Source organism: Cololabis saira, chromosome 3, assembly GCF_033807715.1.
Source record: "Cololabis saira isolate AMF1-May2022 chromosome 3, fColSai1.1, whole genome shotgun sequence".
NCBI classification, from domain to species: domain Eukaryota; kingdom Metazoa; phylum Chordata; class Actinopteri; order Beloniformes; family Belonidae; genus Cololabis; species Cololabis saira.
This window is the reverse complement of record NC_084589.1, coordinates 34,877,313-34,897,939: the sequence shown is the minus strand read 5'-3', so window position 1 is coordinate 34,897,939 and position 20,627 is coordinate 34,877,313. Positions and strand designations below refer to the sequence as shown.

Here is a 20,627-nt window from a genome sequence, read left to right as displayed (position 1 = left end):
AAAGCCCTCTCCTAATGAGGTCATAAATGATGCTAGGGACATGTCTATTGTAGGGAGGACGCTGCATGTCTTCATCCTCCATGTTTTCTTTGCTGAAAGACCTGAATGTGCTGTGTCATTAAAAGATTTAAGAGGGGGGGGAAATTGTCTTAAGCATGTATAAAAATGGCAGCTTTCCCTCTTTCATTGTTCTGTTTAAAGAAACCGAGCCGCCCCAGACAGACACCTCCAAACTGTCCTCTCTGTCACGGTCTGATGCTCAGATTGGTCCCCGCGACGAGACCAAGACAACGGCAGCTGCATCACAGCACCATTGTGTACAACAATGCGTATGCTTCGTGTCAACTCCACGCTTGCTCTACATGTGTGACAGGGAGGCGCGAGGGCTGCTTGAGGGTCAGAGGTCACGTTCCCAACAAACTATGACTCGCACAAGAGGTTAAGTCTAGATGTGAGTTTAAGCTCCAAAATACAGCACCAAACAAAGACACTGAGTTGCAATTTGTTTTTCATTTAGCTTTCAGTTATAGTTACCTGGTATGAAGTCTAAATCTTCCTTATATACCAAAAATCAAACATGAGATCAACGTTTTATGTTTGCATTACAATGGTTATTAATGTAAGTGCCGACGTCAGAAACAAATAGCTATTTTAAGCCTCCGAAATAACTCAAAATTATTATCACTTCGATAGGGTCCTTACAAACGAACCAATGCCATTTTAACATCGAATATATCTTTTTTTTTACACCTTCCTATACCTTCATTTTACACAAGGATGCTTTGTACAGGAATGTCCTTCCAGTTTGCATCCGTTGTCACGAGTCTGTACGAGTGGATTACAGACGGCTGCAGAGGGAGGAGCGTTCATGGCCTCTGCCTGCGTCTCGGGGAAGCTGGATCATTTCTTTTAAAAGCTGGACAATTCTTCTCTGAACTGGACGTAGGACTTAAAAGTGCATCCATAGTCACAGGGGTCAGTGGGTCACATGTGCACTCCAGGGCACGTGACATCACAGTCCCCATGATGAGACATTTTCAGACTTTGGCATGGTTGCAGGGTTATTTATTTATAGTTTCTCCAGTTTTTTCAGTGGTTTTTGAGTTGGTAGCCACATCAGATACCTAAGTATATGCTCTCAAGCACAGAAAAAGTATTTTTAATTTCATAATAATCCCTGTTTTGCATTAAATGTAGTTTAACAAAAAGGTTTATTTTTCCAACAATTCACCACCTCCGCCAACAATAATAAAAATAATAATAAAATCTCTGGGGAAAAAGATTTTTTTTAACTTTTTTTTTTATTAAAGTCACATACAAAAGGAATATTCAATGATAGGCTACTATAAAACGTCTATATTTACATCATATCATACAGATCAGCTCCACGCAGCGACGACTGACACCAAAACCCTCAGGCTTATAATTGTGTTTGAATTCAACACCAACATTCACACATGTATGAAACTGCTTTCAAAAGCACAGGATTTACGACATACGCCAAGAGATGTCACACACTGTACAAGCCCAAACTCACACACACCTGCTTCACATCAGTTTAAAAAGACACCTGCGTCATGTCATTTGGATGCAGAGCTTGGAGAGCGGTTCTTTCAGGGCTCGCTTCTTTCCTCTGGACTAGAAAATATCACCAAAGCAAGCACTGTAAGCCCAATCTCAGCTGCAAATATTCTGACATTTGGACCTGAAATATCCCACGATTTCAGCTGCCGGTCAAAAACAGCTTCTGGGAGAGAATCGTGACTTTTTTAAATGCAACCAGGAAACTCTTCCGTGTCGACCTTGTGATGGCTGAGGATTGAGTTACGCACATTTATCAAATGCTTTTATCAGGTGAGACTTTGAGAGAAATGTTTTTGCTATGATTGTACTCTTGCTTGCTTCAATGGCGTCTCGTATAGAAAAGTACATTCATCATGCGGTGTCAAGAAAATGTATGAGGCCAAAAGGTAACAAGAACATGATTTTTGAACCAAAATCTATCTTTTTCTTAATCAAATTAAAAAAAAAAGTCTTGCTGCTTGAAAAGATGTGGAAGGAAACGTTTGTGTCCTTGGTAACCACGAGAGATCGCGTCTCATCACACCCTCAGGGATTTGCTCAGAGAAATGTAATCACAAAAACTGGTCTGATTTAAGGGATTTACACGAGCTGAGCCATGAAAACTCTATCAAGTGATCATAAAATAAGTCTGATGGCAACAGGTCTTCAAATGAAAATTGTAAAGCATATAATAGAATAAAAAAAAAAGAAAAAGATTTAGAGGATAATAACATTTCACATTAGAAATAGATGTTCACTATGTAGCTGATGTATTTACTTTTTCAAATTCAGCTAAGGAAAAAGCTTTTCTGAGTTTCATTTGGGGGTTAAGTTCATCATTTTCAAAGACTTTATCAGCAAAATCAATCTTCAGCTTTACAGAAACCTAACCTGAGTTTTTCCCTTCAAATCTGAACATTTGTAGTTAAGTCCTGCCAGTTGTGTCTCTCTGCAGCGCCATCTAGTGTCTGAATGTGCACCTAGTCGATAACCACAACCTTAGGTCTGCTTAAAAGCAACTTGTCATCAAGAAATACATTGACAGCATTACTGTTATTTTATTTTTTCCCTCAAGTAGACAGAAACATATTTGATAGCAGCTGAGCTTCTCCTTCCTCTGACTCCCTTTTAACAGACAATGAAGAAAATATTGTTGAAATGGCAACAGAGCACAACAACACGGCAAATAACCAACAGCAAGTGGAAAGGACGTTCTGGGGAATTTGTTAAAGTGAGTACAAAAATAATCTCTCATCTGACTTTACAGGGTGAAAACACAGCAGGGTAAACGGCTCATCCGTGGACCGGTCCTGAAGTCCCGTCTGAAAGCTCTCAACCGTCTGCTAGTGCCAAGAGAAGGTAGAAAAGAAACTAGGAGCTCATCATCGGGTGCTTTGATGGCGTTTTTTTTTTCCCCTATGAAAATTCAAAGAGCACAAAGTCACATACTGTAGATGAGTTGAAGAGTGAAACCTTTTTTTCTTTGGAGCATTTCTTTGTGGTCCTGATGTTTCACACATGGATCAAAGCCAACTGTCATGGCAGAGATCAAAAAAACATCTGAAATGCTCCACTTTACTGCCCTCAAATAAGAAAGTCCTGTGAAACTGCTCCACACTTGCACCTCCACTCTCCCTGAACATTTCCACCATATTGTGGAGACAATATTCCCTCAGAAAACAAAATCTTTTGACCCTGAAAGTCTTGTTTTGAGAGAGCGGAGCGCAGCGATTGAGTTACTACAAATGCAAAGAACAGCTTTTTAAATGTTAGAAATGAAGAAAAACAAAGAAAAGTTGTGTGACGTTGGATGAAGCTGGGAAATGAAGCAGTAACAAGCTTCTGAACCACGATGACTTTCTTCTTCCTCTCTCCTTCCACACAAGAAAAACACAAAGAGCACAAAAGTAAAGCTCCCGCCTTGAAAGAGGCGAGTTTAATGCCATCATTGACCTGGGACACGGGAGCGCTGGCGCTGTGTTCACGCTACATCTGATCCACACAGAGATGTTCCAGAACTTCTCAGAGAACACGTGATGTCTGTTGGCACCGTGTTTGTTTTGAGGGCGATCTACATTTTTTATTTTTTTTGTTTTCACCCTTTAAAAGGTCCACATCACTGCCCTGACAGAGGAGACACTGGGAATCCATTTATATGAGCAAAGTACAACCAAACTGGTTTGCATTCAAAATAGATGAAAAGATTTTTGAAATAAAAAAAAAAAATTCTGAAAATGTACAAACACATGCAACTACACCGTCAGAATAAAGTTAAACCCATTCAACCCAGAACTGCTATGAGTTTGCTGAGTTTGTGTCTAAGACCACCAGTCAGATTTATTTGTCAGGAATGTAGATCTTTGGTGCACGAACCAAAACAGCTCTCAGTCTTATTAATACTTTCACTTTCGTGATGTTTTGCATTGATTATCTTTGATTTTGCTCGTCTGGAACAGACATCACTGAGGTACTTTCAGGACTAACCAAACATCACCAAACTTTGCTTCTGCTGCTTCTTGTATTGTTTTGATGTTTTCTTGATCGTTCCTCTGTGGATCATTATGTCTAATCGATGCACGCGACACTTACATTGGGCCGTGTAACACTGCAGTGAGTATTACTGCAGTTACTTTGCAGAATTATCAGTCAGAGGATACGTTCTCTTCTTACTATTAACATTCATTGATAATAACAATATTGAGGATTATCAGCCTTTTTCCCTTCTTTTTTCCTCAGATGTGCAGTGAACGCAGCACCGAGCTCCCTCTCATGCACATGGAGTTTGAGTGTGTGTTTGTGGTCGTGCAGCGCTCCCTATTGGTGCTGAGGCAGGGGGTCATGGCTGTGGTTCCTCTGCATGTAGGCTATCGTGTCTCTGTACGTGAGGCCCAGCTGGGGCCGGTCGTACATGTCACTCAGTGTCTGAAACTTGGGTCCCCAGCGCGACAACCTGTCGTTCACAAAACCCCGCTCGTCATCTTCCTCCTGCTCCTCCTTGTCGCCTGTGGAAATCCTCCTGCGGGAGACGGCAGACCCGAGGGAGCTGAGGCTGCCCGCTGCCGACCCGGAGCCTTCCACGCACCACACGTGGTAGGAGTCCGGCGGGAGGGCCTCGCCGTCGTTGTCCGCCTCCCAGATGATTCGCGCCACGTAGCTTTTGAAGTCCCCGTGGGAGCGCGACCCGGACGGGGCGTCGGCGTAGCTGCCGGCGTCGCTCGTCTCCACTTCTCTGCCTGCGTGAGCGCTGTAGTTGTGGTAGCTGGCGTCGGCGGCGGCGTGCTGGTGGTGGTGGTGATGGTGCTGCGAGATGCTGAGGTAGGGAGCGCCCGAGCTGCAGGAGGAGCTGGACGGGTGAACCTCTTCCTGGGAGCCCGGCGAGGATTTGATGAGCGGGGCGGTGGTGCAGGAGGACGACTGAGACAAACTGGAGCACAGCGGACGCTTCAGTTCTGTGATGTCATAGCCGTTCTGCCGGGATGGAAAGAACAAAGAAAACATGCAAGGTTGAATAAATAGACTGTATTTTAATAGCCGTTGAGGCCACTTAGGTCATAAAGATTGTAACAACCATCTGAAATTATTCATATTGTTCCGGGACTTCGCTGCTCTTCACAGTCATACATGAAATTCTTAATGCTGGAAAAGCTGCATCAGTGACAACAGAGATGATACTGGTCACATCTGGCTGGATTAGAGAGGTGATGGGCTGTCGGACACATCACAGACATCACAACTAGAAATGCAGCCAAAGGAACAAATGATACACTGAGATTTAGGCTGAGCTCAGCTTCAGGACCCGTTTGAACGCCTTGCTCAGTTTAGTGTTATACACAATATTGTTGGGTGAAAGATGCATCAACACAACATTTTTTTAGAGAATAAAGTTTGAGATTTTTCTGACTGAATGGATGTTTTAAATGATTGCAGATTTGAAATCTGTGTGAAGAATGTGTAGAAATGTGTGTGAAAAACAGGTATGCATTTTTATTTATTTATTTTTTTATAAAGAATGACCTCAGACAATGAATGAAGACAAAAGTGCAGAACTCCAGCTGGTTGTTCTAGGTGAAACACAGAACCACAGGGTACCAGTTTCCTCTCTGCTAAGAAATCATCAGGTTTGTTTTGTTTTGGGGTTTTTTTCCTTCAAGTTTTGACCAAATGTTGTAGTCGTGGTGACGGCGCCAATGCTGCTGTAGCCGCTCACTGATGGTGACACTGTTGTTGTACAATAGATGGTCCAATACTCAAAACCAAAATACAAAACTGTATTTTTTTTAAATCTGAATATTTCTATTTCATTGCCGAGACCGTAAAAATGCCCTTTTGTAAACTGTTTATGCTGGTTTTCTTGCAGACCACAACTGTGGTCTGTGGCACCGAGGTTTCAGGGTTGTTTTTCTTCTTTTTATTTAACTTGTTGGCAGTATTACTCAAAAAAATATTGATGGACTTGGAAGAGCATGTTACCAGAAAAGAGGCAAAACTGGCCAATAATGAGTTCATGTTGTGGATACAGACTGACAAGGCGTAGTCTCAAATTGGTCTTGCTTAAACTGGTACTTTATAATAATATCTTGTGACTTGAGAAAGTGTGCAAAATGCATAAAAGCACAAAACTCAATTCCCAGAAAAGTTAGTAGGTTTTCCACAATGCAACAAAACTTTAAATCTGTAATTTGTTTAAGCCTTTTAGCTTCGCTGTCCAGCTTCACTGTATGAAATGAAAACTAAAAGAATAAATAAAAAAATCTACAATTTAGTGCAAAGCAAAACGTTAAAAGAAAAAGAAAGAGACAAAAATCATAGAAACAACTTTTTGGAAAAATGATGAAGGCAATGAGCCAAGGGTGTCGTGACTGCATCTTTTCAGTCAAGTTTGGGTCAAAACTCAACACTTAAGGCCAAACTCTGTCAAAGAGTCAGTTAAAACATGTTTCCAAACACTAAACTGGAAAGAACTTTGGTTCGTCAGTGTCTACAGCAACGTAGCAGTCCCGGTCCTTGAGGACCAGGTCTACAGTGTTCAAACACATAGATTTAAATGTTTGTTGCCTGCTAACTTGTTCCCAGTGTTATCAGAAAGGCACTTTAAAATGAGAAGATGCGTTTGGGCACCTGGTCTTGCTCTCCTCCTCCCTCCTCGTTGTAGTTGAGGATGTTTTCGCGGATGTCCTCCCAGCTCTCGTGTTCAGCAGGGATGTGGTACACTCCCCGTTTCCTGAACTTGTTCCGGCTGCCTTTCTGGTTCCAAACCGTCACGGCCACCAGCACCACTACACACAAACGGAGGAGAGGAAAATACAGCATCTTTCATGAGTGGGTTTCCGCACCGGAAGGACAAATATGCATCTTCTTTACTCGTATGTGTGTATTAAAGTTCTGTTAAACAGCACTGTGGAGCCATTTCCTTCACAAGGTGGATCCACGACCAAAAGGACCATTACCAAGACGAAGATGAACATAATGAAGGTCTAGTGCTTACACAGCATTTCTTTTTTGGCAGGGGAGTTAGAAACTTAGATTCAGAAGAACATCTAATTTGGAAATCACCTCCAGCACTCACTTTAGAGGAAAGCAGAGATTAATAGAGTTGCAAGGAAATGAAGCGTATTAATTGAAGAGAAAAAAAAAGAACCCGAACCGTAACGTTGGGTTTGTGTTGAGGCTGAGAGGAGAAACTGCTGCTGACCGACATGTCAACTCTTACGTAACTCACGTCACAGCGACAGCTCTGTCTCTCATGTTCCTGATCTAATGGAAAAGTGATTGATCTGCAAACGGTTACACAAGCTGAAACAAAAGCCCTAATCCAATATTGCGTGTGCATGTGTGACATTTGCCAGGCGATTTATTTTCTTCTGGCTTTCAGAGACTCTAATGCTTACAGTTTACCTCAGGCTGACTCTGCAGAGAGCTGAAGCTGATCAATCAGAAATCATCACAGGACTTGGATTCAAATCAAATTCGAGAGCAGATTGGGAAAATGACGGACAAGGTCGTCTGAGGTCAGATGCTGGATCAAATGTATCAAATGTATCAAAGCTCTGATACATTTCCATTAAAAGAGTTTCTTCTTATTGTTAAAGGTTGTTTTTTCTCTTCTGGTTCCAGCAAAGTCAGTGAGATTTGTCTCAGCGGAACAAAAACAGTTCAGTAAAGTTCTCCTTAGAATCCTCAGCCCTTACCGATGAAGAAGAGCAGACACATGCTGATGGCCAGGATGGAGCTGGGACTGAGGGCGGCCAGCCGCTGACCTTTGACCTGCCCCAGTTCGCAGTGCTGACCCCTGAATCCCTCCTGACACCGGCACCGGTAGCTGTCGGGGGACAGCGCCTGGCAGGTGCCGCCGTTACGGCAGGAGGACGGTCCGCAGGGCGACGGCACGCAGCGCTGCTCCCCGGAGTCGTCCGTCACCGTCACCTGAGCGCCGGGACACCTGGGAGGAGGAGAGATGACGAGATGAGTAACCGGCAGGCAGGGCCGCCGCAAGGGGTGTGCGAACCGTGCGACCGCACGGGGCCTCGCGCTATGGGCCGTTTTTTTTTTCCAATTTTATTTTTCTTTTTCGTTTTTTTTTTTTCCTTTTTTCCCTTATAAATATCAACAGTCACGTTCCATTACAGACCTAAATGTGTACTAGTCTGTGAATATCACTAAATATATGTGCAATGATGTGCTTGCTGATTGATGTCGTTGTTCAATACAACTGCGTCAGACCAGGCTCATTGACACCAGCTGCTCTGATCCAGACGGGTGGAGTTGGAACAAACTGTCACACAATGTCGAGAGAACGAGACGGATTCAGGAAATTTCCATCGGGATGAAAAAAGAAAAAAACTAAAGAAAATGGAAGAGTTTAATGCCTCTCTGAAAGGCTCGTTTGATAAATTTGTTACAAAAATCACCGATCCGACCGGGTCTCAAGCAGCCGCGGGGCCCCGCGTCGAGGCTAGAGATGATGATGATGAGGCAGGGGAAGGTATCTAATATTTTGACAATTGGAGAGTTAAAATTGCGCATATGCATGACTAAAAAGAGTTCTCCAAAATTGAATATTTTTGTATGTAATTAATAAGTCCAAGATTAAATCTGTGGCAGACGATCGGAAGTCCCGGCCGTTTGTGTTTACGGTTCACCTACTTGCACTGGTGCTTCCGCCACAGGTCGATGCAGCGCAGCGGGCTGCGGCAGGGCTGACCGCTGCAGGCGCTGCTGGAGCAACCGGAGCTGACCCCTCGCCTCTCCAGCACCGTCACCAAGTCCCGGCTCTGCCCATCCAGAGGGAGGGCCTGACCGTTGAACCGGACGTCCCGCAGACAGCCTGCGCACAGGACATGACACGGCCTCGTTTGATTTGTTTTGTGGACTAAAGACGTTTGTGTTCTTGAAAAGATGGACTGGTACATCCTTGTACAAACAATGACTTTTTGATGAGAAGAAAAATCCAAATGGGTTCATTTCCTACCCGTGAAGTCGGTCTTGTCTCCGGCCTTTGGCCCGTTGCCAACCGTTACGCTGGCCGGATGAACCACAATCTCCTTGCGGCTCCCCAGCCGAGCCCGGACCTCCCGCGAGCCGCCGCCCTGCTCCAGTCGCAGGGTGAACGTGTTGTCATAGCGACTGAGGCTGACCAGAACCCACTGCCCGATGTCCACTCGGTGGTTGGGCAGGCGCAGCGCGTGCGCGCCGTCACCCAGGTTGGCACGCACTGAGATGTGGCCTTCGATGACCTAAGAAAAAAAAGGTTATTCAGACGTTAGAAGATGAATCCTTCACAATCCAAACCATCCCGCCACCATTCTTATAAAGAAAAAAACTATAGTTCATTTAGAAAAAAAAAAAAAGATTAAAATGCATATATGCTTAAAGTTTTACCAAACTTGGTATTAACCATTAATATATCTGCAGACAAGGGGAGAAAAAAAAAGAAGAAAGAAATGTAAGGCCGCTTTTGGTAAGCTAGCCCATGATGCCGTACAGAGGTCACATGAGGTTGGAGGTTAAAAGTCGTCCCAGGTTACCGGTGCCAAGTACAAACAATAAACACAAGGTTCAAACTCGTACAATATAAACGGGTGATGAGAACATATATGTATCAGAGTTACTACACCACATTTATCCTAATACACCAGATACTTGCGTCAAGTGTGGTGTACAGGAAGGTAGCTCGTTTCACTGTCTCTGGGAATGTACCCTCATTCAAGAATTTTGGAAAGAGATTATTACAATTAAATCTCTGTTCATCAAAAAGCAACTTCCTCTCTGTCTCAAGTTTTGTATTTTTGGTTTTTTCCCTGCAAGCTGTACTTTGAACGATAGCAGGAAGAAGATGGTGGTATTTTGTCTTCTAGAAGCTACAGTAAACATAAAATTGCACTGTCATGGAAATCTGTTCACAGACCAAGTAGGCAGAGTTGGGTTGAGGGATTACTGCAATGCCTTGCTTTAGAGAAACTTACATACAGGACTGTCTCAGAAAATTAGAATATTGTGATAAAGTCCTTTATTTTCTGTAATGCAAAAATGTCATACATTCTGGATTCATTACAAATCAACTGAAATATTGCAAGCCTTTTATTATTTTAATATTGCTGATCATGGCTTACAGCTTAAGAAAACTCAAATATCCTATCTCAAAAAATTAGAATATTCTGGGAATCTTAATCTTAAACTGTAAGCCATAATCAGCAATATTAAAATAATAAAAGGCTTGCAATATTTCAGTTGATTTGTAATGAATCCAGAATGTATGACATTTTTGTTTTTGTTTATTGCATTACAGAAAATAAAGAACTTTATCACACTATTCTAATTTTCTAAGACAGTCCTGTATGTTGTTAAAGGGAAATATAACATATTTGAGAAGATTTGGGGCTCTTTTATGCAATTTCTGTAGGGGTTTTATTGCAGCTTTGTAGTCTACTGTTGTATTATATATTTTTTATTCTTATTTTTATATATGCAACTTATATATGCAGCGTTCTTTAAGCACAGAATGTGTGTATGTACCACAAGAGTAAAATATACCACTTAAATCTCTACATTTGGAATATCTTCAAGTGCCTATTTGTACATATTAATGTGCCTTGTTCTGTTTTGTGTCTTTGTTCTGTAATTGAAAAAGTCAATAAAAATATTTGTAAAAAAAAACAAAAGTCGTCCCAGGACTGCACTGACCTCCAGGACAATGTACTCGTTGGCTTCCCGGGACGCAGCAGAGAGCAGGGTGCCTGAAGTGGCTCGTGTTCGGAGGAGCATCTGGATGCTGGTACGTCGAGAGCTGCCACCTCCTCTGAGCTGAAAACGCACCACGCTATTCGAGTCCAAGGAGAACTCCGGGAGGGCTGAAGGGGGGGGGATACAGACGTGATGTAATTCATGTGTCACAGCTGCATGAACTCAGGGAAAGTTAGGGAATCAAATGTCTCCGAGTCAGCTTTTTTTTTTTTATGTTCATGTGTGACCCCGAAGGAGAAGATCTGACATGTTCACATTTGTTCCCTCACCCTTGTCACACTTGTGTCCGGAGTATCCTGGGTGGCATTCGCAGCTGAAGGAGCCCCAGTCAGCGAGACAGGAGGCGTGAACACCACAAGAGGGACCAGCTGCCGTTACACACACCCCGTCTGTCAGCCTGCAGCCCGGAGCGCTGTCCACACTCTCCCCAGGAGCTGCTAGGTCGTACACCTGAGGGACAACAAGAGCCAGGAACTGAGAGGGAGGATTCTTGTTCTTCCTTTAACCCTCCAGGAGAGGGGGAGTTATTTTTAAAAAGCATGCAATTTCCCTCACTACAGTCTAAAGTGCAATAAGCAGGAATCTGGAGTTTGCACTGTGGTTACATCTCTGTGTGGTTTAATAAATGTGCTCCAAAATGTGTTTAGAATTCTTCGAAAGGCACCTGGGAAACCAGCTTTGATCACACAACAAAGAAAAACATCTCTTTTCTCTTCATGCCATTCTGGTTGCCATGGTGGTGTCACCAGAGGAAAGGTTAGAGACCCACAACGCATTAAGACCCACTCATTACCACATTTTTGCTGTTTCAGAACGGGTGGATGCATCTTTTCATTCAAACAGCACAATGCCCAACAAATCTGAACTCAGATCACCAAAAGTGTTCCATGTTTATCTTTTGTTTGCGTCTTTAAATGTCTGTCTGTACACCTAAAATGGGATTTTATCACTGCTGTCAACCTGACCTGGAACCAATGAATAAGTTTGAACAAACCATCAGCTACAGTGATCACAGACTTCTGGGTCCGTCGGAGAAGATGGCAGCTTTGAATCGCCTTTATGAGAAAACCAATCCATCCATCATCTGTGACCTTTAATCCAAGACATCTAATATTTCTTGTGTCATTCGCTCCCTGCGCACTCTCTCTGGATTAGAGAAGAGCGCTCAAAAGAGCGCTTGATCAATTTGATCACGTGTTCAGGGACATATTTTTCAGTGATTAGCCAGTCATACACCTAAAAGTGTATTTCTCTCAAGAGTACCGATTATGCATTTGAAAAAAAAGACAGTCTTGTGGTGACACTACCACTAGATGGCGGCAGAGAGCCGAAGTTCTCAGAACGACAGTGCTTCTATTTCAGATAACACTTTGATGCATTCTTTGTAAGTACTCAGGAAATGTTTAAAATTGAGCTACAAGGGGACTTGAAGAGGATGTGAAAATACTGCAGTCTCTTAAGTGGTCAGAGTTTAGTCACCTGTATTTATACCGACATAAACCCGCGCGAGATGAACTGCACACAGTTGGCACCATGGATTGTTCTCAGACGGAGGAAGTGCATGCACATCCGTGCAGATGGTGTTCATGCTATGATGCGGCTGAGTTAACCTGTATCATGCAGTGTAAGCACAGCTTTCATCTCAGCTGTGGTCATCCTCATACTGAGGGAAAATATCATCCAAATCTCTTTAATAACTACATAAAACAACCCCAAAACACAAGGGATTCGTGGTGAACTGACACAGTAGTTGCAATGCTGGGTTGATGAAATGATAACAAATTGCAAAGTCTTCTCATTTGAGAAGCTATCTGATGTCTTTGGGAATATTTAGGGATCTTTGGGAGGTGGTTGAGGTTTCCACTGTGCAGCAGAGGAACAGCAGCAGCTTGCTTAGTTTCAGGAGGACAAGGAAGAAGATGAGGCTTCTTTTCATTTATATTGCATTTTGGACTGTGATGTTGTTATGTTAGCCTTGGCTTCTGAGCAGAGCTTAGACCACCATCTGTTCCACCACCACCCGAGCACATGGGCACATAGTCATATGATACACACAAACACAAACTATCCACCGAGGGGCTCATGTGGGTGAATTCATGCATCTACAAACACACAGATGCAGACTTGTAGACTTTAAAAACGCAGAAACACTCATGCACTATGCTTTTATTCTCTTCAGAGGACACTGATTTTGAAGAAACCTCACCTTAATCCTAATCAGCACCCTTTTAATCATAATCCTGGTCTAAACATGACTTTATTGAATGATATACATGAAAGGGACTTTATCTTTTTTCCAAGAAGGCAGCAGATTTTTTTCATTTTGGCAGTGGAAACATATTTGTGCACGGCGTTACCTGACTGTCAACCACCAGGTTTCGGATGCAGCCGGTGAAACTTCTGTAACGTCTGTAAGGAGACATTTCCTTCACTCCCCCCAACTGAAGCGGCTGGAACACATTTAGATAGCTGAAGGTGGGAGGGAAGGAGGGACGATGTAGAAAAGGAACGGTGTGTAAGAAGGAGAGAAGGCAGAGGGAATAAAAACAGATTCAAAAACAGAAATTGAAGACAGTATTGACTTAAATGTGTGCAGTGACATGAGTTTGTAATCTCTGCAGGGTCGCTCGTACCGCTGGTTCCCGGGCGTCTCTCCTCTAGCCCTGCAGCCGGATTCATCCATCTCCCAGGCTTGGCCTCCAATTCCCTCCAGCTCATTAACCGCCACGCCTCCACACTGGTCCAGCACCAGCTGCACAACCTGAACACAGAAAGATTGAAAACAGTTCAAATAATCCCATATTTAACTCATTATTTAGTTCATCTGCCTAACTGACCATTAACCATTCTGTCATCCATTCGTGGACCTGCTGCCTTCTCAGTCATCCACCCATTTCTCTGACTCTCTTACCTTTCCATCGCTGAAGATGTCGAGGCGATGCCATCCCCGGTCGTTGATGGTGGATTTGGGCGGGAGCTGAAGGGTCAGCGTTCCCGATCCGTGGTTTACGCTCAGCGTCGGAATCCCGTTCCTCAACTCTGGGTGGGGAGATGTGATGGGTTCTTAAGTTTTTATTTTTATCTTTCTAGCCTACAGTAAAAAAAACGCAGCAGCCATAAACTCCCCCTCATCACCGACGGAGACGGGCTTAAAAGCATCAAGGTAACACGTCAGTTGTGTAAAATAAAGAAAACAAATGCTGTAAAAACGCTTTTGGAGGTTGAAACTGCTGTGTGTAATATTTGTACCAAGATGTTTTTTTTTTTGCTTGTCCTGAGCTGTTTCTTTGTCAAACTAAATTTTTTGTTTAAAAAAACTTGATGTTTGCATCGACAAAACTTTTTGAATCGCTGTGTAAGCTGCCATATCCCATCAGCAACTGCAGGAATCCGGTCCATCAGTGTTTTTACGCGTCTCCTCCAACACCAGCCTGCTGTTGCCGTCAGAGACGCGCGTTTGTGCCGCCCCCCCCGATCAAACTCGCCCTCGACATGTTGAACGTGAAAGTAGAAAAAAAAAACAAATAAAACGCTTCTGAAACATTAGTGGTGGTGTCATCTTTGATTTTCCTGTCCCGGATCCACGCGGCAACAACCGGGGTTCAATAATTACATAACCTATACTAACACATTATGCAACAGGCGTCTGAAAGGGCGCTGGGAGGTTAATCCAGTGCTACCTAATGAGGACTGCTGGAACTGAGAGTTTATGAAGTGTTCACTCCACTCAGAAAACATATTTACAACAACAGACCTGCAGTATGAGCTGCAGTACGAGTGTGTACTGAGCTCAGGTGCTAAAATTACGTTTTTACTTTTAGTAAAGTCAGTAGCGTCACTGCCGCGGTGAAGCAACGCCTGCGTCACCACCGCTCACAGTAGCAGATGGAAATCTATTGGATGCTGCGAGCTGCTGTGTGCTCTCGTTTTTGCACCTTTTCGTTCGTCACGCCATTAAAAGGTGCCGGAGGGTCTAAAACAAAAAAAGAACCGACGTAAGTGACAGTGAAATCCGGTGTTGAGCAACCCTGGCTGCTGTATTACTTCAGCACCTGCATCCGACTGTTGTTTTAACATCTGGGCAAGTTTTATACATGATTCATGATGACTGCACCTAAAAGAAGTTTGGGATCAACAGTGCTAGTGAAGGAATCATTTTGATGTGTGGTATTGATTGCTCCGGTAAGATGTTAGGACAGGAACTACCGGTATTGTATATACCTTCACAAAAGGTAAATCTAGGCCTCAGTGGTTAATGGGAGTAACTGGGCAAGTTTAGAGGATGGGTCAACCACGTGGCGGTGTAATTGCTTGAAACTTTATTGTTTTTTAAAGCACAAACAGTTGGACTTTACCTTGGAAGCACTTTTAGCCATGAACTCACCTACGGCGATGAAGTCCTCCTGCTCCCCGGGGAGGACGAGGCCGAGCGGCCCGTTGTAAAACAGCAGCCCGTTGGCCGACTCGGCCAGGAACTCCAAGGAGATGTGGCTCTGGAAGCAAGGCTTGATGGGAGGGAACCAGGCGTATCCCTGCCCACCGAAGCTGTGTTTGGTTTGCTGGCACTCCGGACCGTCGAACATGGGAGGACACTTGCATCTGAGAGACAGGAGGAGTTTCCATCACTGCTTCATATTATTTCCAGTGTTTCCTTGTCTATGATTCACCAGCAGCCAGTAGATCCCTAACAACACCAGTCTGAATCATCCTCCAATTTTTTTTCTTGTTGCCCGTTAAGAAATTAAATATTATGACATAGACAACAAAACGTGTGACGTCCACATGTGTGTACGCCATAGACATATATACGTAGACGCCGCATCGAGTGGTTTTGCCCGCTGAGCCGTACGTCAACGTCGCCGCCATATTGGATGTGGCAAGACTGCGCTGTAAACTAATACAAGTAAATGGACTTATTTTCATAAAGCGTCTTTCTACAAAGAAATGTATGTTTTACGTCTCATTTATTCATTCACACACGCACTAATATACTTGGGAAACAGTTAGGCACCAAATATAATATATTTAATTTTCTCAGATGGCAAAAAAAGGAACTTTATTGATCCCACATAGGAGTAATTCATGTTATATCAGCTATAGGGAACAAGGTAGTGCCGAAAAACAAAATATATCCCACCTCAGAAAAATAGGAAAAATAGAGAAACATATTTAAAAATTTTCAAGTAACAAAATAACATATTTGAACCATTTTTCAGACAATAAAATAACATTTGAACCATTTTTCAGACAACAAATAACATTATTTTTGTGAGGGGGGATATATATTGTTTTCGGCACTACCTTGTTCTCTATAGCTGATATAACATGAATTACTTATATGTGGGATCAATAAAGTTCTTATTTTTGCCATCTGAGAAAATTAAATATATTATATTTGGTGCCTAACTGTTTCCCAAGTATATTAGTGCGTGTGTGAATGAATAAATGAGACGTAAAACGTAAATTTCTTTGTAGAAAGGCGCTTTATGAAAATAAGTCAATTTACTTGTATTAGTTTACAGCGCAGTCTTGCCACATCCAATATGGCGGCGTCGTTGACGTACGGCTCACCGCTCGATGGCCGTCTACGTATATATGTCTATGTGTGTACGCCAGGTCTTTGGAAGTTAAACGGCGATGTCAAAATTATGTTGCTCCAAATAACGTTTTTTCCGAGCAGTTAAAATAAACTGAAATGTCTTGCATTTGTGTTGATTGCTCTTCCAACCCACCGGTATCCCAGCGGTCCGTCCTGGCAGGTGCCCCCATTGAGGCAGGGGTTGAAGAAGTGCGCGGAGCAGGGCAGGTGCACCAGCTCTCGGCCCCTGCAGCCGCACCGCGCAGTGGAAGAGGCCGAGAGCGACACCAGAGAGACGTTACCGGAGCTGAGAGCCACGGGGGTCTGACCGAACGAAACCTCGTTGCTGCAGCCTCCAGACTGGGAGCACTCGGTGTAGGGACAGTCGTCTACACCCACCTGAGAGACCGACACCCCCAACGCGGCCTCCAGCTGCAAAACAACAACGGCAGAAGAATGATGTGTTAATGAGCTTAAAAACAAAGTCAAATGTTTTGTTTAATGAAAAATGAAACTTAAAAGGGGAAAATGCTGTGAAAAATAAAGATAAAGACAACAGAAACCAAACATAAGAGCTGAAGCCAAATGTAACTAGAAGAAACGACAACAAGAAGGACATTAAAATGCTGAGGTACAGGGGTCGAGGCAAAGGTTATCCCAAAAATGAAATAAAGTATAACAAAAGATGAACCTGGCAGACATCCAAAATATTAAACTAACTCAAACTAGGATGACAAACTGATGCGTGTAGCAAGAATAAAAGCTATTGTACACTATCTGGAAGTACTACAGAGCAGCAGAATTAAAGCTGATTACAATTAGCCCAATTCAGGATGAAGTCAGGGTGACACATCCATGATAATAAACAGATCTAAGAGCACATAACTAAAGCTGTAACGATACGTAACCCACAGACAACTAACCACGGAAACCAAAATAGCTCTTTGTAATGCATAACAGGCCCATAAAGCCAAATGTGGGAGGAAAAAAGAAAACAAACTAGGACGAAGATCATTAAAACTTGCTGAAGCAAAAGCATGAAAATTAAGAAAAAAGTACAAAAAAGATAATAAAAAAATAAACTAGAAGTAAAATAACTGATACTAATAAGCTTAGTGTACATATAGCTAAAATCAAAGCGAATATTGACTATAGAAGTAATGTAAGAGTCACTGGGACCACGAAACAAAGCAAGACGAACTAGAAACAACAACACTGAAGTCATCAGCAGCGTTTGAACATATTATAGTATTTCAGACAATGAAAGCATTTGCTTTTGATCTGAATCCTAACTGCATCAATGATTTCTGATTTCACTCCATTTCCCTTAATGTTATTTATGCACTTTGTTGTTTCTTTGTCACGTCCCCTTTTGCCGTCATTTGCTTTCTGCTGCCAAATTCGTCACTTTCGCTGCTCGTCATTCAGATTCTTCTCTCTCCCTCTCTCTTGTTTTGTCTACATGGGTGAGGGGTTTTCATCCTACTCCCTCAGGGTTTCCCGTCTCTGTCTGTATTTCTTTTTTTGGAGTTTAGTGATTCCCTTGACACTCTTATCCACAGTGACTTATACTCCCCAGGCAGGGCTTCAATCCTTGTCTCCAGAGCCAGCTTCAACATAATCTTTCTTTTGTGCCGACTTTCGGTTTATCTGACATTGTTGTTCTAAATCAGCCTTTTAACTTCAGACAAATTAAAAGACACACATTTCTTCTTCGGGAACTGATGTTCAGGTTATTTTCAAACAGGCAATTGTACTATTACTATGCATTATGGTATATATTGTTTTATCTTTGAAACTAGTTCAGCGTCTACTCGTTAAAACAAATACTTCTTTTTTTATGTCTTTCTGTTTTGTGTGACATGATATTCTGATACTTTATCTCCTTTTATTGCTCCTTTGGCAGTTTTATGACCTTTTTATAGTCTAAGGAAACATCAGCAGAGGGAGAAGACGGCGTTAGTTATTTGAATATGACCTTGCTCAGAGGACTACGAGTGCAAGTGTGTACAATTCATGTTCAACACGTGTATCCATGGTTCATAAGTGCCATCATTCTTCTGCTTCTCAACAAGCTGATTTGAAATCAGCGGTGGCGCATCTGAAATATTCATTTATATGTAAACCAGTGCGCATGGGAATCTTCATATGAATATATTGCAGCGCATTGCAAAACAGAGGTGCTTACTGGAGCGATGTGTCTGCATTTCGTTGTGTGGCATCCTTATTTAACCTTTTCTAATTTGTGAGTGTATAAGTGTGCAGTGATTAACGTGTTAAGTATCTCTAGTGTCTGCTGAGCTGTGTGTGTAATTAATGCATTATAAGCTTTCAAAACAAGTTTCTATGACTTGTCCCATCTAAAGTTGGTATTCAGGGGAGAAATGCAACATTTCAGGTTTTCTTCCACCTTTTTTTTTTAGTTACAATGCTCTCCTCACCTTGGCTTTGTTTGCTGCCACGTAGCCATGCAGTTTCTCTGCCTTGTAGTACGGCGAGCCGTGAGCAGCGAACCAAACGTTGAGCGCCTTCTCGCCCGGCTGGCTGGAGTTCGCTACAGAGAAGATCTGAACGTTCTTCGGCAAAATCTGCAGGATTTCAGACAATGCCCGTCCCAGACGGTGGAACCGACTCTGGTCGCCACCACCGCTGCTCGTGAAAAACTCCTCCACTGTAAGATCTGGAAGCAGAACAATCCATAAAAGAGTTGAGAACCTGAAGGTATGAATGTTCAAGTGGAAGCAGAAGCACCAAGTAAAACACAAATATTATTAAAACAGAAAGAGAAGACAGAACCAACAGAAGATGAGTCCAACTGATGGCCTTAAAATGGTATTTCAATGTGTCCCATCAACTACATTTGCTAAGGAAAACCTCAGAGCCCTGCAAACATGCTTCTGGTGTCAGGATGTAACTTCAGCACATCTTTTTACAACATTTGCTCTGATATTCTCTCATGAGCATCATCAACAGGGGACTTACTGGTCAGGCGGATGGAGGCGGCTCGCTGCAAGGCGTCTTGATGCAGCTCTGTCACGTCCACCTGAGCGGCAGACGTGACGTCGGGCCAGGTGCGGTCTGACACACGCACCCGCAGGAGGTACGAGCCCGGAGGAGCTCCCTCTCTGATACTGAGCTGACCGGATCTCTGGTCCAGACCGAACAACCTAACCCGGAGAGAGCACAGGAGACTTCCATCGTCATGGATACATACAGTAGCTTGTTGATGTACATGAAGCGTGCTGCAGTCTGTGGGGAAGAATAGAACCAACTGCTAAAAGGAAAAGTTACATTTCTTGTTGTAGAGTTTTGTTTTATAGGTCAGTTCAGATGGATGATGAATTCCAGTTCATACTGTTTTTCATATGGTGATTTAAAAGATACATTAGTCAGTAAAAATAATCATAACAATAATGATGATGATGATTAATTTATCATTTGGAGACAGAGTAAGGAGGTTTGAGACACACTGGCTCTTAGTTTGTTTCCACTCAGAGTTCTTGCACCGGAGTCTTATTACAGTGCTCTGTGCAAATTGTGCATTTTACAAAAGAGCTGCTCATCGACTAGTGTCATGGACCGTCTGTCATCCCCTCGCTAACAATTAACTGTCAGAACTTTGAAATAATCTATGCCAAGTGTCAGGAACACTTCGACTTCTTAAAGTAACTCCATAAAATGCTGGGCCACCAGACAAATCAATTCTGGTTTATTGCGACTTATGCCTTAACCTCCTCAGTAAAGTCGACACACTGAGCAGGGAAATCATGGGACTGGATCAGGAGTTTTGAAACCCTTACATTCTTTGGATACTGAGTATTTTTCCCATAATTTGCATCTGAGATGTGAAGCAAACAGTTGGACTGGTTTTATGGAGCAGGCAGCTCTTTAAATATAATAAAATAAAATACATATTCACATTGCAAAGGTTTAAAAGCACTATTTCACATGTCTTTTGTCAAGTTAAGATGTAGGAACATTGATTGAGTTGATTCTTCTTCTTTATAATTGCCCCCAGGGATGTTAAACCTGGGTAACGTCCTGCCCAGATGGGATTTCTCAGATCTGACTATGACCAGATGGAGGTCAGTTGTCCAGTATGTAGAAGTTCATGACTCTTGATCTGGAATAATCTGGCACACTTTGCTGCCAAACCATCATCCGGGACATTTGCCAAAGGGTCATGTAGCTGTTTAACCTCTTCAAACAGCTGCAACCTCCAGACTTCAGACTGGATAGATTGGTT

At 42.9% G+C, this 20,627-nt stretch overlaps 1 protein-coding gene across 1 annotated transcript in view; it reads right to left on the bottom strand.

Moving 5' to 3' along the window:
• Positions 1–1,316: 1,316 nt before the first annotated feature.
• The window catches only part of si:dkey-22o22.2 (neural-cadherin), a gene marked incomplete at its 5' end in the record, with an annotated part of 158,590 nt that continues 139,279 nt past the window's right edge, over positions 1,317–20,627 (bottom strand). Inside the window, 14 exons of the mRNA XM_061717353.1 lie at positions 1,317–5,031; positions 6,682–6,839; positions 7,752–8,002; positions 8,707–8,887; positions 9,032–9,296; positions 10,744–10,910; positions 11,073–11,253; positions 13,161–13,272; positions 13,437–13,564; positions 13,715–13,842; positions 15,188–15,402; positions 16,536–16,813; positions 18,823–19,061; positions 19,364–19,548. Of these exons, the coding sequence (XP_061573337.1) occupies positions 4,378–5,031; positions 6,682–6,839; positions 7,752–8,002; positions 8,707–8,887; positions 9,032–9,296; positions 10,744–10,910; positions 11,073–11,253; positions 13,161–13,272; positions 13,437–13,564; positions 13,715–13,842; positions 15,188–15,402; positions 16,536–16,813; positions 18,823–19,061; positions 19,364–19,548 (3,142 nt within the window). The remainder of the gene's footprint in view (positions 5,032–6,681; positions 6,840–7,751; positions 8,003–8,706; positions 8,888–9,031; positions 9,297–10,743; positions 10,911–11,072; positions 11,254–13,160; positions 13,273–13,436; positions 13,565–13,714; positions 13,843–15,187; positions 15,403–16,535; positions 16,814–18,822; positions 19,062–19,363; positions 19,549–20,627) is intronic.